At 43.4% G+C, this 12,332-nt stretch overlaps 1 protein-coding gene across 8 annotated transcripts in view; it reads left to right on the top strand.

The window, feature by feature from the left end:
• ZMYND8 (zinc finger MYND-type containing 8) overlaps positions 1-11,563 on the top strand; it is a 32,273-nt gene extending 20,710 nt beyond the window's left edge. For 2 of the 8 annotated variants that reach the window (XM_053453297.1, XM_053453296.1), the window contains 15 exons: positions 535-590; positions 1,037-1,114; positions 1,561-1,676; positions 3,330-3,811; positions 4,375-4,515; positions 4,780-4,932; positions 5,325-5,846; positions 6,072-6,476; positions 6,913-7,097; positions 7,277-7,357; positions 7,917-7,995; positions 8,262-8,501; positions 8,802-8,950; positions 9,336-9,425; positions 10,230-11,563. In XM_053453297.1, the coding sequence (XP_053309272.1) occupies positions 535-590; positions 1,037-1,114; positions 1,561-1,676; positions 3,330-3,811; positions 4,375-4,515; positions 4,780-4,932; positions 5,325-5,846; positions 6,072-6,476; positions 6,913-7,097; positions 7,277-7,357; positions 7,917-7,995; positions 8,262-8,501; positions 8,802-8,950; positions 9,336-9,425; positions 10,230-10,331 (2,879 nt within the window). In that variant the 3' untranslated portion in view covers positions 10,332-11,563. Of the gene's footprint in view, positions 1-534; positions 591-1,036; positions 1,115-1,560; positions 1,677-3,329; positions 3,812-4,374; positions 4,516-4,779; positions 4,933-5,324; positions 5,847-6,071; positions 6,477-6,912; positions 7,098-7,276; positions 7,358-7,916; positions 7,996-8,261; positions 8,502-8,801; positions 8,988-9,335; positions 9,426-10,229 lie in introns of all 8 variants that reach the window. The other 6 variants (XM_053453299.1, XM_053453302.1, XM_053453298.1 and 3 more) reach the window with 6 other exon arrangements.
• The last annotated feature ends 769 nt before the right edge of the window (positions 11,564-12,332 follow it).

Raw genomic sequence — 12,332 nt, 5'->3', positions numbered from 1 at the left:
GGACAGATTAGAAATCCAGCACAGAGGGGGTTAATGCTGTAAATGACTATTGTAGATGGAAACGGCTGATTTTCAATGGAATCTCTTCATAGGCGTACCCACTCCCATCACTCCTGTGTTCCAATGGCCCTTTATCACTCCCATCACTCCTGTGTTCCAATGGCCCTTTATCACTCCCATCACTCCTGTATTCCAATGGCCCTTTATCACTTCCATCACTCCTGTGTTCCAATGGCCCTTTATCACTCCCATCACTCCTGTATTCCAATGGCACGTTGTGTCCGTTGATCCAAGTTTAAGTTTAAAAGGATAATTGATGGTTAGAAACTCTTTTGTAATTATGTTACAGACAGAAATATCCTTGCTTCCATGACAACAGCTCAGTGACCCCAAACTCAACCCCAACCTACTGCGTTCAACCATCAAACCAGATCAGATCAGAACTCTTGCTTTTCAGTATAAAATTCTCGTCTTTCTGTCCTTGTTTTTGTCTTTCTTAAACTTCTTTTGCTTTTTTTTCTCCCTTTCTTCCAGGAAATCACAAACTCACGCAAATGGCGAAAATTTTAATAAAGATTTGCGAACATGAGGTGAGACACCGCGCGGGGCGTGAAGTCCATCTTTTGGCAACCATGAAAGTTCAACGTGGTTATAAGAACAGAAATCTGTAACAGCCAAACATGTGTGGGCTTTGGGGTATCTTGTAGGCTGAGACAAGGTTTTCAGTTTTTTTCTTAAAACATGGCGTTGATTCATTTTTAAATATAAATATGCAATTGGGTTCAATAAGTTCTGCCTAGTCTGAGTGTGCCCAGAGTGCCCAAGCCCTCTGCTGGCGACGGCAAACTCTTTTGTATAGCTCTCTCTCGCCACCTGCTGTCCGACTGCAGGGATCGTAATCTTATTACAAGCAGAACCCGCCAGCTGCAGCCGAGGTCACGGCGGTGCTGGCCTTCGAGGATGTCCATTTGCAATGTCATTTTGCATAGAATTCAGAATTTTATGGCTAAAATATGTATTTTTTTTTTCTTTTTAGATGAATGAAATTGAAGTCTGTCCTGAATGTTATTTAGCTGCGTGCCAAAAACGAGAGAGCTGGTTTTGCGAGCCTTGTGTAAGTATCATGTCATAGACTCTGTATTAAATAATTCCTATTAACCCTTTAGTTTGTTATATTTTTTACGTAGTTTACTAGACACGCTAGAAATTCAGTAGTTTATCTGTCCACTAGGCAATCAAACTCCCTGATTTGGCGGCCGCCCCCACGCTCCTTTTTGGGGGAAATAGAGACCCTTATCCAGTCCAAACTAAGTACATAATGATGGAGAGACAGCCTTGGACTAACCAGGACTGTACAGCAGACACGTACCCTGGGGGTGGGACCGAGGAGCGGCCCTGTTTGCTACTCCAAATATTCCACCCCAGGTCGTGTTTTGGAAAGAAATTAGTATTGGATATTTATTGTTAAAGGGCTTGGGTGTCCCCCGACAGCAGGAAACTGTAGATAACCGGCTACACCTTTGCTTTGTGAACATGTCATGTCCCATCTCTTTCTTTTAGAGCAATCCCCACCCTTTGGTTTGGGCAAAATTAAAAGGATTTCCCTTTTGGCCTGCAAAAGCCCTTAGAGATAAGGACGGACAGGTGGACGCCCGCTTCTTCGGACAGCACGACAGGTGGGAATTTATTTATTGACTAACATGTTCATAAACTCTTTTTTGTGTGCTACGAAACATATATGTAATATGTATTTTTAATAACAGTTACTAAACCTACCAGGCGGGGGAAGCAATTGTGCTCTGTACCTTCTGTCACGAGTACTTCCTGTAGCATCTCAGAGCACCATCCAACATACAGGAAGTAGCAAGCGCAAGGGGGATATGCTTCCCCTTGTCAGATGAACTGCTTTTAAATACAATTATCACCCTCTGTAAATATTTCCAACACAACATCGAGGCTTCAAACCTCAGCAAATAACAATGGCAGGACTGTACAGCCTCCAAGATCCCTGCTTCCCAAGAACGTCCATGAAATCTTTAATGGCCACCGGGTAGGTGGGTCCACAGACATATGAGAACCAGATACGAACACTCTGAATATATTTATATTAGTGTCTTGACACCAAGCTTGATTTGGGTTTTGCGATAAGGACAATCTACAGATTAGATACATTGTATTAAAATTCTTACATTAAGTACCGTATTTGCTCGATTATAAGACGACCCTGATTATAAGACGACCCCCCAAAATCTAAATATTAATTTAGGAAAAAAACAAAAAGCCTGAATATAAGACTACCCTATAGTAAAAAAAGTTTTACTAGTAAATATTAATTCATTTAAACAATATTTTCATATTTAATAAAAGCTATGATTGAGAAAAATATATATTTTTTTATTTCCTTTTATTTGCCAACCTGCCCCCCCAGTTATGCACATCTGCCCCCAGGGTTGCCACTCTGCCCCCAGAAATGCCTTATACCCCCTATTTGCCACTCTGCCCCATGATATGCCTTTTAATCCCCTATATGCCAGAGTGGCATATAGGGGGTTAAAAGGCATATCATGGGGCAGAGTGGCATATAGGGGGTTAAAAGGCATTTCTGGAGATATATATATAACTGCTAACAGCAATCACACCCCTATCAAGCCAAGGCAGCCAGTACATGCTGGAACCTAGGATGATAGGAGTGTGAGTACAGCCTCCCTATGCCATGCTACCACCACCACCCTTACACATCCATACTAACACACACTCATTCACAAACATTTAAATACTCATTCATTCCATTAATCACACATACACACACACGCTCAAACCCCCCACCGCCTTACCTGAACTGCAGATCTCACTCAAGACTTCTGCAGGGGCCCGCTGTGAGTGCAACTTCTCTGGCCCCGCCCCCAGAGGAAGGAGGGGGGAGGCAGAGTTTTGTGACACGCTGCTAGCTTCTTGTTCTCCTGCTGCTCGCGACCAAAGCCCGGTAAGTAGCATGGCCCCACCGGACATTTTGAGGTCTGATTAGTAGACGACCTCGATTATAAGACGAGGGGTATTTTTCAGAGCATTTGCTCTGAAAAAAACCTCGTCTTATAATCGAGCAAATACGGTACTTCCCGTAGACAGAATCATCCCTATTATTAGTTTTAATTCTTAAATCTGTCTTTTTTAGATTAAAGTTTTAGACATATTTATAGTTCAGCTTCAGAGTAACAAAGATTACTATGAAAACAAAAATGTATTTAATATGAAATCCACATTTTGGACAAAAATTTATCGGAATTCTCGATCGAAGCTGATTTATAAAAAAAATTTCCTCGATTTTTCAGGGCTTGGGTTCCAATGAATAATTGCTATCTCATGTCCAAAGAAATCCCGTTTTCCGTGAAAAAGACTAAAAGCATCTTCAACAGCGCCATGCAAGAGATGGAAGTATACGTTGAAAACATTCGCAAGAGGTTCGGGGTGTTTAACTACGCTCCTTTCCGGACACCATACACACCTAATAACCAGTACCAAATGTTGCTGGACACCAGCAATCCAAGCGCCGGGACGGCGAAGACCGATAAGCAGGAGAAAATTAAACTGAACTTCGACATGACGGCATCACCCAAGATTCTCATGAGCAAGCCCTTGTTAAATAGCAGCGGCGGGAGGCGGATTTCCTTAACGGACATGCCACGCTCTCCGATGAGTACGAACTCTTCTGTCCACACCGGGTCTGATGTGGAGCAAGACACGGACAAGAAAGCGGCGTCGCTTCACTTCAGCGCGAGTGAGGAATCAATGGACTTTATTGATAAGAGCACAGGTTAGAAATAGAGAGGAACTGGTTTTCGGAAGGTTCTGCTGAGAGGTGGCTCTTCAGCTGTTGTGGAACTACAACTCCCACAATGCTTCACTGACCATAAGCTCAATTACAAGCTAGGTGGGCGTTGTGGGTTTTGAAGATCTGCGTAGGTGGGAACTCTGCGGATCTGGCCGTGGGGAGAAGGAGAATACCTCCATGGCCGCTTACCCATCATGTTCACGAGTCTTACGTTTCCACAACAGCTAAAGAGCCAACTGTGGGCTGACCATGATTTACCCGATTGGTATAAAGAGATACATGAGAACCTATGAAAATCTGGAGTAGTGTGGTTAGCGTCCGTCGGATGTTTGGCCCCCGTGGGTGCTCTCCCGCTATGTGGCAGCGTGAATGAAAGCACGTTCCGATCAGGATCTGTAAATTATAAAATTTTTGATACATAAAGACACAGGTGAAAAAAATCCTGATTGCAATTTAAACAGTATAGTACGATGGTTATTTTATGGAAAATGTATGCGTTTTGTTTGAAAAGAGCTTAGATTAAGTCAATGTCTGTCTTGTTTCAGCCTCCCCTGTATCTACAAAGACAGCCCCGGGAGGAAGTTTATCGGACAGCCCCAAACCGTTCTCTCCACAATCATCGACACCCGTAACGTCTAAACAAGATCGGACCTCTACCGTGGGCAGCATCCTCAACCTCAATCTCGGTCAGTTCCCAGGAAAGCCTTTTTCTTGGTTTTGGTACCATTCATTGTTGAAAAGAAACGTAGCTTGCCACCGCCGGCGCAGATCTGCGCTCCGTAGCCAACCAGTCGATCCGGTGGCTACCGGTGGACTCTATAGTATTGAGGTTCTTAGCCAGAAGAAGCCAAGAAAACCCCAACCTCCTCTTAAATTGTGATTTAGGCTAGAGCCGTCTTATCAATCTCGTGGCCCTTATTATATCACGGTTCTCTGTCGTATGTTTTCAGATCGCAGCAAAGCCGAAATGGATCTGAAAGAACTGAGCGAATCGGTTCTCCAGCAGTCTACCCCCACGTCGCTCATATCTCCAAAGAGACAGATCCGGAGCCGGTTTCAGCTCAATCTCGACAAGACGATAGAGAGCTGCAAAGCCCAGTTAGGTACGACCCCCCCCAAAAAAGATCTTTATTTATATCTGTCTGCTAGATTAAAATAACACAGAATTATCTTACTAAGTATCTCAACAGAATTCTTGATGGACAATAAACCCATATAACAAATAGGCATTAGAATTTGAATGCTGAGTTAGTATTTTTTGTGCTTACTCCCCCAAAAAAGTCCGCTCCTGGTTTTAAGTCAAATTTCATGGATGCTCATGAGGACCAAACTTTCCACCAGTTGGGAAGGTGGCCATACAGTTATATTTTAGACTCTGGCCCTTTAATTGCTACCGAAATATAACCAAGTTGTGTTTAGCCTGGGACGGAATGATTGTATTGTTCTTCTGCCTATTGTATTTAAAGCTTCAGTTCCACTGAATTGTCACTTTTAGGAATCAATGAAATTTCAGAGGACGTGTACACAGCTGTAGAACACAGCGATTCCGAAGAGTCCGAAAAGACCGACACTAGCGACAGCGAATACGCCAGCGACGAGGAACAGAAGCCAAAGGGCAACCAGACAGACGGAGAGAACAAGGACGTTAAGGACGAGAAGGTAACACCTCCTCCTCCCTCTTCTTCTTCGTTTGTCAAGAAGAAACCCAAGTTGCCAGCTGTGGCCGATGTGAAGGAGGAAGCAAAAAGCACAAGCGCAGCGGCGGAAAAAGGAGATTCTGCGGCGAAAGAGAAATCAACCCCCAACTCCGAGAAAGAAGCAACGGAAAAGAGCAAAACCCTGCCGCATTCCGCTAAGGAGAAGCTGAAAGGGAAAGACGAGACGGATTCCCCGACCGTGCGGCTCGGCTTGGACTCGGATTCAGAAAGTGAACTAGTTATAGATCTGGGGGATGACCAAGGACGAGAAGGTCGGAAAAAGAAAGAACCAAAGGAGACTCCAGCCAAGAGTCAAGACGGTAAGTTGTTTACAAATTTTGGATATCCTGGTATCCGTGCGTAGGCTACACATCGACGGAATGGATACAATTCAGAAATGGTCAGAATTAATCTTACATTTCCCCGACCTCTCAGATTGGTTAATCAACAGACCCCTGGACTGTGTATCTTAATTTATTTATATTTTTTAAACAATTCTATTTATTTTGACTTTGGTGCACCTCTTAAAATTTTGTCACATCCAGGTAAAGCCGCAGCTGCTTCGGGTACGACGAGCCAACCCCAGCCTGAAACCCCCATCCTGACCCGGTCGGCAGCGCAGTCTGCTCCCACCGCAGGAGTAGCCGTGCCTACAACCGCCATAGCGGCTGTAGCGGTTCCGGTTGCGACAGCGGGCAGCCCGGTGAAAAAGCAAAGGCCTCTGCTTCCCAAAGAGACAGTCCCCACCGTACAGAGAGTGGTGTGGAACTCATCGGGTAAATTTCAGACATCCTCCCAGAAATGGCACATGCAAAAGGTGCAGAGACAGCAACAGCAGCAGCAACAACAACAGCAACAACAACAACAGCAGCAGCAACAACAACAGCCAACAACAAACCCATCACAGTCCCCTCAGGGCACACGATATCAGACACGGCAGGCTGTTAAAGGTACATTTAAAAAAATAAAAATAAAATACACCTGCATTAGAAAGATTCCAAAACTAATAAACAAGATTTGGCCAAAAACGAAGAATTTAAAAAACTAAAGCCCATGCATTAAAATGCAATACATGAAACCAAATTCCATATTCACGCAGCATAGAGAACAAAACACTACCCAGGCGATGGCGGGACTACCGCACGGTCCGTCTAAGGAAGTCAATAATAAGGAGCGTCGTATCCGTTTTAGGTAGAAAATAATGTGTTTAGGAAACCTTGAGAAATTAGTTAAATTGCCAGTAATGATCAATACCCTTTAAGTAACCGGTTGACCATACTGTCTCATTATGACACTTGACATCATCCCGATGGCTGCTCTCCCCCTTGGGTTTCTGAGGTCCGTGTCTGTGGGTTGTATCTAATGGCCTCCTTTCTTTCCCATCAGCAGTTCAGCAGAAAGACGTGACCCACGCCACTTCAACATCTACCATAACCCTTGTCACGAGCGCGCCCCCTCTGGCTATGGTAACCAGCCCATCGACTCCCGTGACCACGTCCATGAATACGGACCTGCCCATAGCCACGGCTTCTGCCGACGTCGCTGCCGACATCGCAAAATACACCAGCAAAGTACGTTTGAGAGGCTTCATAAGCATGGAATTGGCCTTCAGTTGTCACATATATATATATATATATATATATATATATATATATATATATACACACACACACACACACACACATACGGTGATCTAATGCTAGCCTCGCAGCAGCTTCTCACGTATTTGCTATTCTTGTCTTATAACTAGATGATGGATGCGATAAAAGGGACGATGACCGAAATCTATAACGATTTGTCAAAAAATTCTACCGGTAGCACGATAGCAGAGGTATGTAAATGACTCACCGAATCTTCACACTTTTTGGGAGGGAATACACCCTAGTGTTCAAAGGTTTGGGGGTCACTGAGCTGTTTTCATGGAAAACAAGGACATTTCTGGCTGTAAAATAATTAAAAATTAATTAATTAATAATTCTAACCATCAATTATCCTTTTACACTTAAACTTGGATCACGAACACAACATGCTATTGAAACACAGGAGTGATGGGAGTGATAAAGGGCCATTGGAACACAGGAGTGATGGGAGGGATAAAGGGCCATTTGAACCCAGGAGTGATGGGAGTGATAAAGGGCCATTTGAACACAGGAGTGATGGGAGTGATAAAGGGCCTCTGTACGGCTATGAAGAGATTCCATTAAAAACAGCCATTTCCAGCTACCATAGTCATTTACAACATTAACCCCGTCTGCGCTGGATTTCTAATAAATGTTATGTTATTGTAATGGACAAAATATGCTTTTCTTTCAAAAACAGAAACCCCAAACTTTAGAACAGTTTTAAATCCATCAAGAGGAATAATTCTATTGCTATTTTTTTTTTCTTAGATTCGTCGTTTGCGTATTGAAATAGAAAAACTGCAATGGCTGCACCAGCAGGAGCTCTCCGAAATGAAGCACAATTTGGGTAGGAGTCGTCTCTTTCGACTTAGGAAATATTTTGGCTGCAAATACAGCAGCGATTTGTCCCATTTTGATATAATGTGTGGCGCGCATGTGATGGATCGGGAGTTGGTGGTTACATATTGATAGACTGTGTTTGGCCAAAAGGGTCCTGGGTCCTTCGGTCTGCGGAGGTTCCATTGGCTACCAATTGTTCTAGTATGGGACCCCGGCGTGCTAATACAGACCCCCTTCTCTCTCTAAGAGATATTGTTTCCATGTTTAATTCAGAGCTGACTATGGCGGAGATGAGGCAGAGCCTGGAGCAGGAGCGGGACAGGCTTATCGCGGAGGTGAAGAAGCAAACGGAGCTGGAGAAGCAACAGGCCGTGGACGAGACGAAGAAAAAACAATGGTGTGCAAACTGCAGGAAGGAGGCCATCTTTTACTGCTGCTGGAACACAAGCTACTGCGACTACCCCTGCCAGCAAGCCCACTGGCCAGAGCATATGAAGTCTTGCACACAGTCAGGTACGGGCAACCAAAGCCTCAGCCCAGGCCGCCATTTTGTTACATAGTATGTGAACGCTGGGAATTGCCAGGGCTGGTCGCACACAGCTCCTTCTCCCTATAGAAGGGCCAAGTCCGGGCCAAGTTGTTCCACCCCAACCAACCTATGGTTTAGGAGAGACAGAGCAGACGGATGGTTTAGTAACAGGCTTTCACCAGGGGATTGCTTTAGTATGAGACTGCTCTCCTCGCTTTGGGTGGATAAAATAGATATTTGATATATTCCTGAAAATAGAGTTTTGATCTGAATCTTGTTCGCAGCCACCGCTACGCAGCAAGAAGCCGACCCTGAGCTCGCCGCGGACAAGTCGACACAGCCTGCCGCTGGCGCCCAGCAACAGCCGACAGAAGCTGCCGTCGCCCCGAAAGAAAAAGAGAGCACGGCCGACAAAGGCAAAGAGGGCGTCACTGTACGTATCGCTGGCCGATAACTTTTCCGCTTTAAAAGTGAGTCACGTGTCTTGTGTGTCCGCCTCCCGCCGCGGAAGGAGTTTCCCGCTTCCGACCCATCTCTTTATATGCTTCATGTTTTCTTTTTCGGAGTCGTTCTCGCGGTTTCTCCCTGAGCGTAAACCGTTGTAGAAGAATATTTCAATCCCCCCCCCAAAACAGATTTATATTCTGTCAGCGGGAGCCCCCAGGCAGCCGCTTCACCTGCTTATACGGTAGCGCCACCTCCGCGGTAGACTCGCTGCCCACCGCGCTCCACGTAGAGCATTCGCCAGCCGCTTGGTGACTGAGCCCGCCCGTTTTAGACGCGGACCAATCAAAGCTTCCCCTGTGCTGTCTCTGCAGATAGCAACAGGTGTCGCCGGCAGCCAGCCCATTAAACTGGTCCAGGTGCCGCAGAACACCACCTATCTCCCAAGTTCTCAATCCACAATTGTAAGTACCTCCTCTGTCATTAGCCGTTGCCGTTGTTGGTGTTGGAGTAGTGTAGTCTTCCAGCGTCTCTCCTTTATGTTGCCTTTTTTTTTTTTTTTTTTTTTTTGCAGTAATATTTTGCTTTTGGGGAGGGATTACCTGCTTCGCTATGTATTATAATTTTGTTTTGGGCCATTTTCATCTAATTTTTATATTCTTACATTTTTAAATATTTTAACTCATTTTTCATTTAATCACTGGCCGCAGCATGAAAGTAACCCTTCGGTTTCCCTCTGCAGGTTACAAATCTCTGTCCTCGTTAATTATTTTTTCATCGCTGTTGGTAGCAAATTTGCGGATACTTTTTCTTTAATTCTGTTTATGAAATTCGGTAAGATGGGCAAAGGCACGCAGCCATGGGTCAGAATACCCATTTAACAATATTAACCATTTAACGACCCCTGCCTATACCGAGTGGGAGTGGCTTCATTGTTGCCACACCCATTTTTATAAAATTACACCCCCTTCCACCTATTTAGTCCACTTCCACCTATAGATCTTTCTATTTAGTATTTTAGGACTAAACTTCTTGGTTTAAACCAAACTGCAGAACAAAACACCCCCAACATTGTTTGTTGACCCACCACCTAGCCCTTTTTTGCCCTAGGTCGTGGTAATACTGGCAAATTGCACCGCCTTTAGCATCTATTTATGGAACAAAAAGGAACCTTACGTTGGATGAGGGATAGACTGTTAATGGATAATGCATTGAATGATAAGATACTGGTATAATTTAATTACAATAATGCTATTTTTTGTTTGCAGACCATCCCTGTGGTGGTGAGTCCAAGCGCAGGAACCGTCGCCGTAAGGACAGGCGTTCAGTACGTCCAAGCGACGATGCCGGTTCAGGTCCGAAGAGTGTGAGCTTCAGCGGCGAGCCTGACGACGGAAACGCGGAAACAAGACTTTTCCCGGACAAATACTTTGTATCGGCATTAAGACTACACTACACTAAGAAGCATTAGCCAGAGATCGCGGAAGCTGGAGGACACAGTCGTCTGTTGCGTTATTTTTTTTTTTTTTTTAATTTTTGTAAATAATGTACAATTTGTGGATGTCATTAAAACTTAGAATATCTCTTTTTATATTTGTATCGACTTTAACTTATGGACGCCTGTGCGGAATGATCATCATATCGATAACCCTCTAACCATCTCAGCCGGAACCTCGAAACGGAAGAACTCTTGTTAGTCAACGACGACGAGCCCTACGATTACCCATCGTTCGTACGCAATCGGGAGAAACTACGGACCTTAAACTGCTGTGTTTTGTATATACCGAAAAAAAATGGGAATCTTGCGTATGACAAAAGTGAAATAAATGACAGACTTTTTGGGGTATTTTTTGTTTTCCCGGCGATGGTGTATAAGCAGCATCATACAGATTTTATACAATGTAACAAATTCTCTATAAATCCAAGGACATCTCAAACTATCACAAGGATAACTGTTTTTGACGGACATTTTGCCTATTTTTTTTTATTTTTATTTCTGTATTGGTAAATGTTAAAAAAAAAAAAAAAAAATGGAAAAGAAAATCTAATAAAATACAAAATATATCCGAACAGGAGCTTGTTGATACCCTCAAGAAAAAAAGAATGCTGGGAAAAGCATGTGTTTGTATTGCAAAAAAAAATAATAGTTTCAATCCGAGCATGAGGAAAAAAAAATGTGGGAAAAAAACTCAAAAACTGTTACATTTATACTGTAATAACATTTTTTTGTAGGTTATGTAAAACGCAGACATTGAACAAATCCGAGGCGGTTTCTTGTATATATATGAGATGATGTAACTGTATGATATCATTCCAGGACATTGTTGTAAATTTTAGTTCTGTTCATCTTCTCCATTGTTTATAAAAGGATACGTTATGTACAGTTACCAGCTAGATGGACAAACGAAACAAAAATTTATAAAAAAAAAAAACAATAAATAAATAAAAAAAACAGGACATTTGTAATTTACAAATGTAGGCAGGGAGAGAATTAGTCTAGCTGGCCTTGTATGTGAAACATAATTGTTTTCAGCATATGGAGGTATTTTTTCAAATTTTCTTTGTATAAAATTTGTATTAAATCAAAAAATTTCTTTTTTTTTTCTCTTTTTTGAGTTTTGCTTTTTTTAATGTTTTCTTGTATATATATTTTTTTATGTTTATACATGGACCTCGGGTGCGGTAACGGGAATTTCTCCGGGTTCCCCTTGGGGAGCTTCTTTTTTGGAGCGGTATGGGAAGTGGGAGGGGTTAGGCGGGTCATAGAGGAAGTGCTAGCACCCAATATGATGGGAAGTGGGCAGTGCCAGAGATCAAAAGTTGCCCTAGGGACTTGGTAATCGGTTGGGATTCCAGGTACATTTGGGCCAAACCTGGAGAACCCAAGATATGATCATCATCGTTAAGGCTTTCCCTTTTCTATTATTTTTTTTTTAAAATTTGTAATAAAAAAAACTTTATACGTGAGTGACGCACAACAAAAGTTTCCAAAACACGCTTCAGGCCAGAAACAGAATTAGAATTCTAATTTTTCTGGCCTGAATCCAACAAACAGAGGCGTCTTTATCCCAGCCGCCACCTTGGTCTCATCTCTGTGGGCTCATCCCGGTCTCTGTCACTCTGTGCTGATATATGACATCATATCCTGCCGCTCTAAGGAGGCATCGGGCACACCGCGATATGGAGGGTGACGCGTCCCTCTATCGTGTAAATGGCCCCATTGGGGAGATCATAGAAGAATAATGGGTTTTATTTGCCCCGTTTAATTTATAAAGCCGTTGCCTGCTTTTTCTATACACATTATCGGGGCTTTTAGGGCCGTAGAACCCTGCGATACCCTCATACCCAGCAAACATTCTGACCTCCTAGAA

This window comes from Spea bombifrons, chromosome 13 (genome assembly GCF_027358695.1).
Source record: "Spea bombifrons isolate aSpeBom1 chromosome 13, aSpeBom1.2.pri, whole genome shotgun sequence".
NCBI classification, from domain to species: Eukaryota; Metazoa; Chordata; class Amphibia; order Anura; family Pelobatidae; genus Spea; species Spea bombifrons.
The sequence above is the reverse complement of the archived record's forward strand: the minus strand, read 5'-3'. Positions and strand labels throughout refer to the sequence as shown.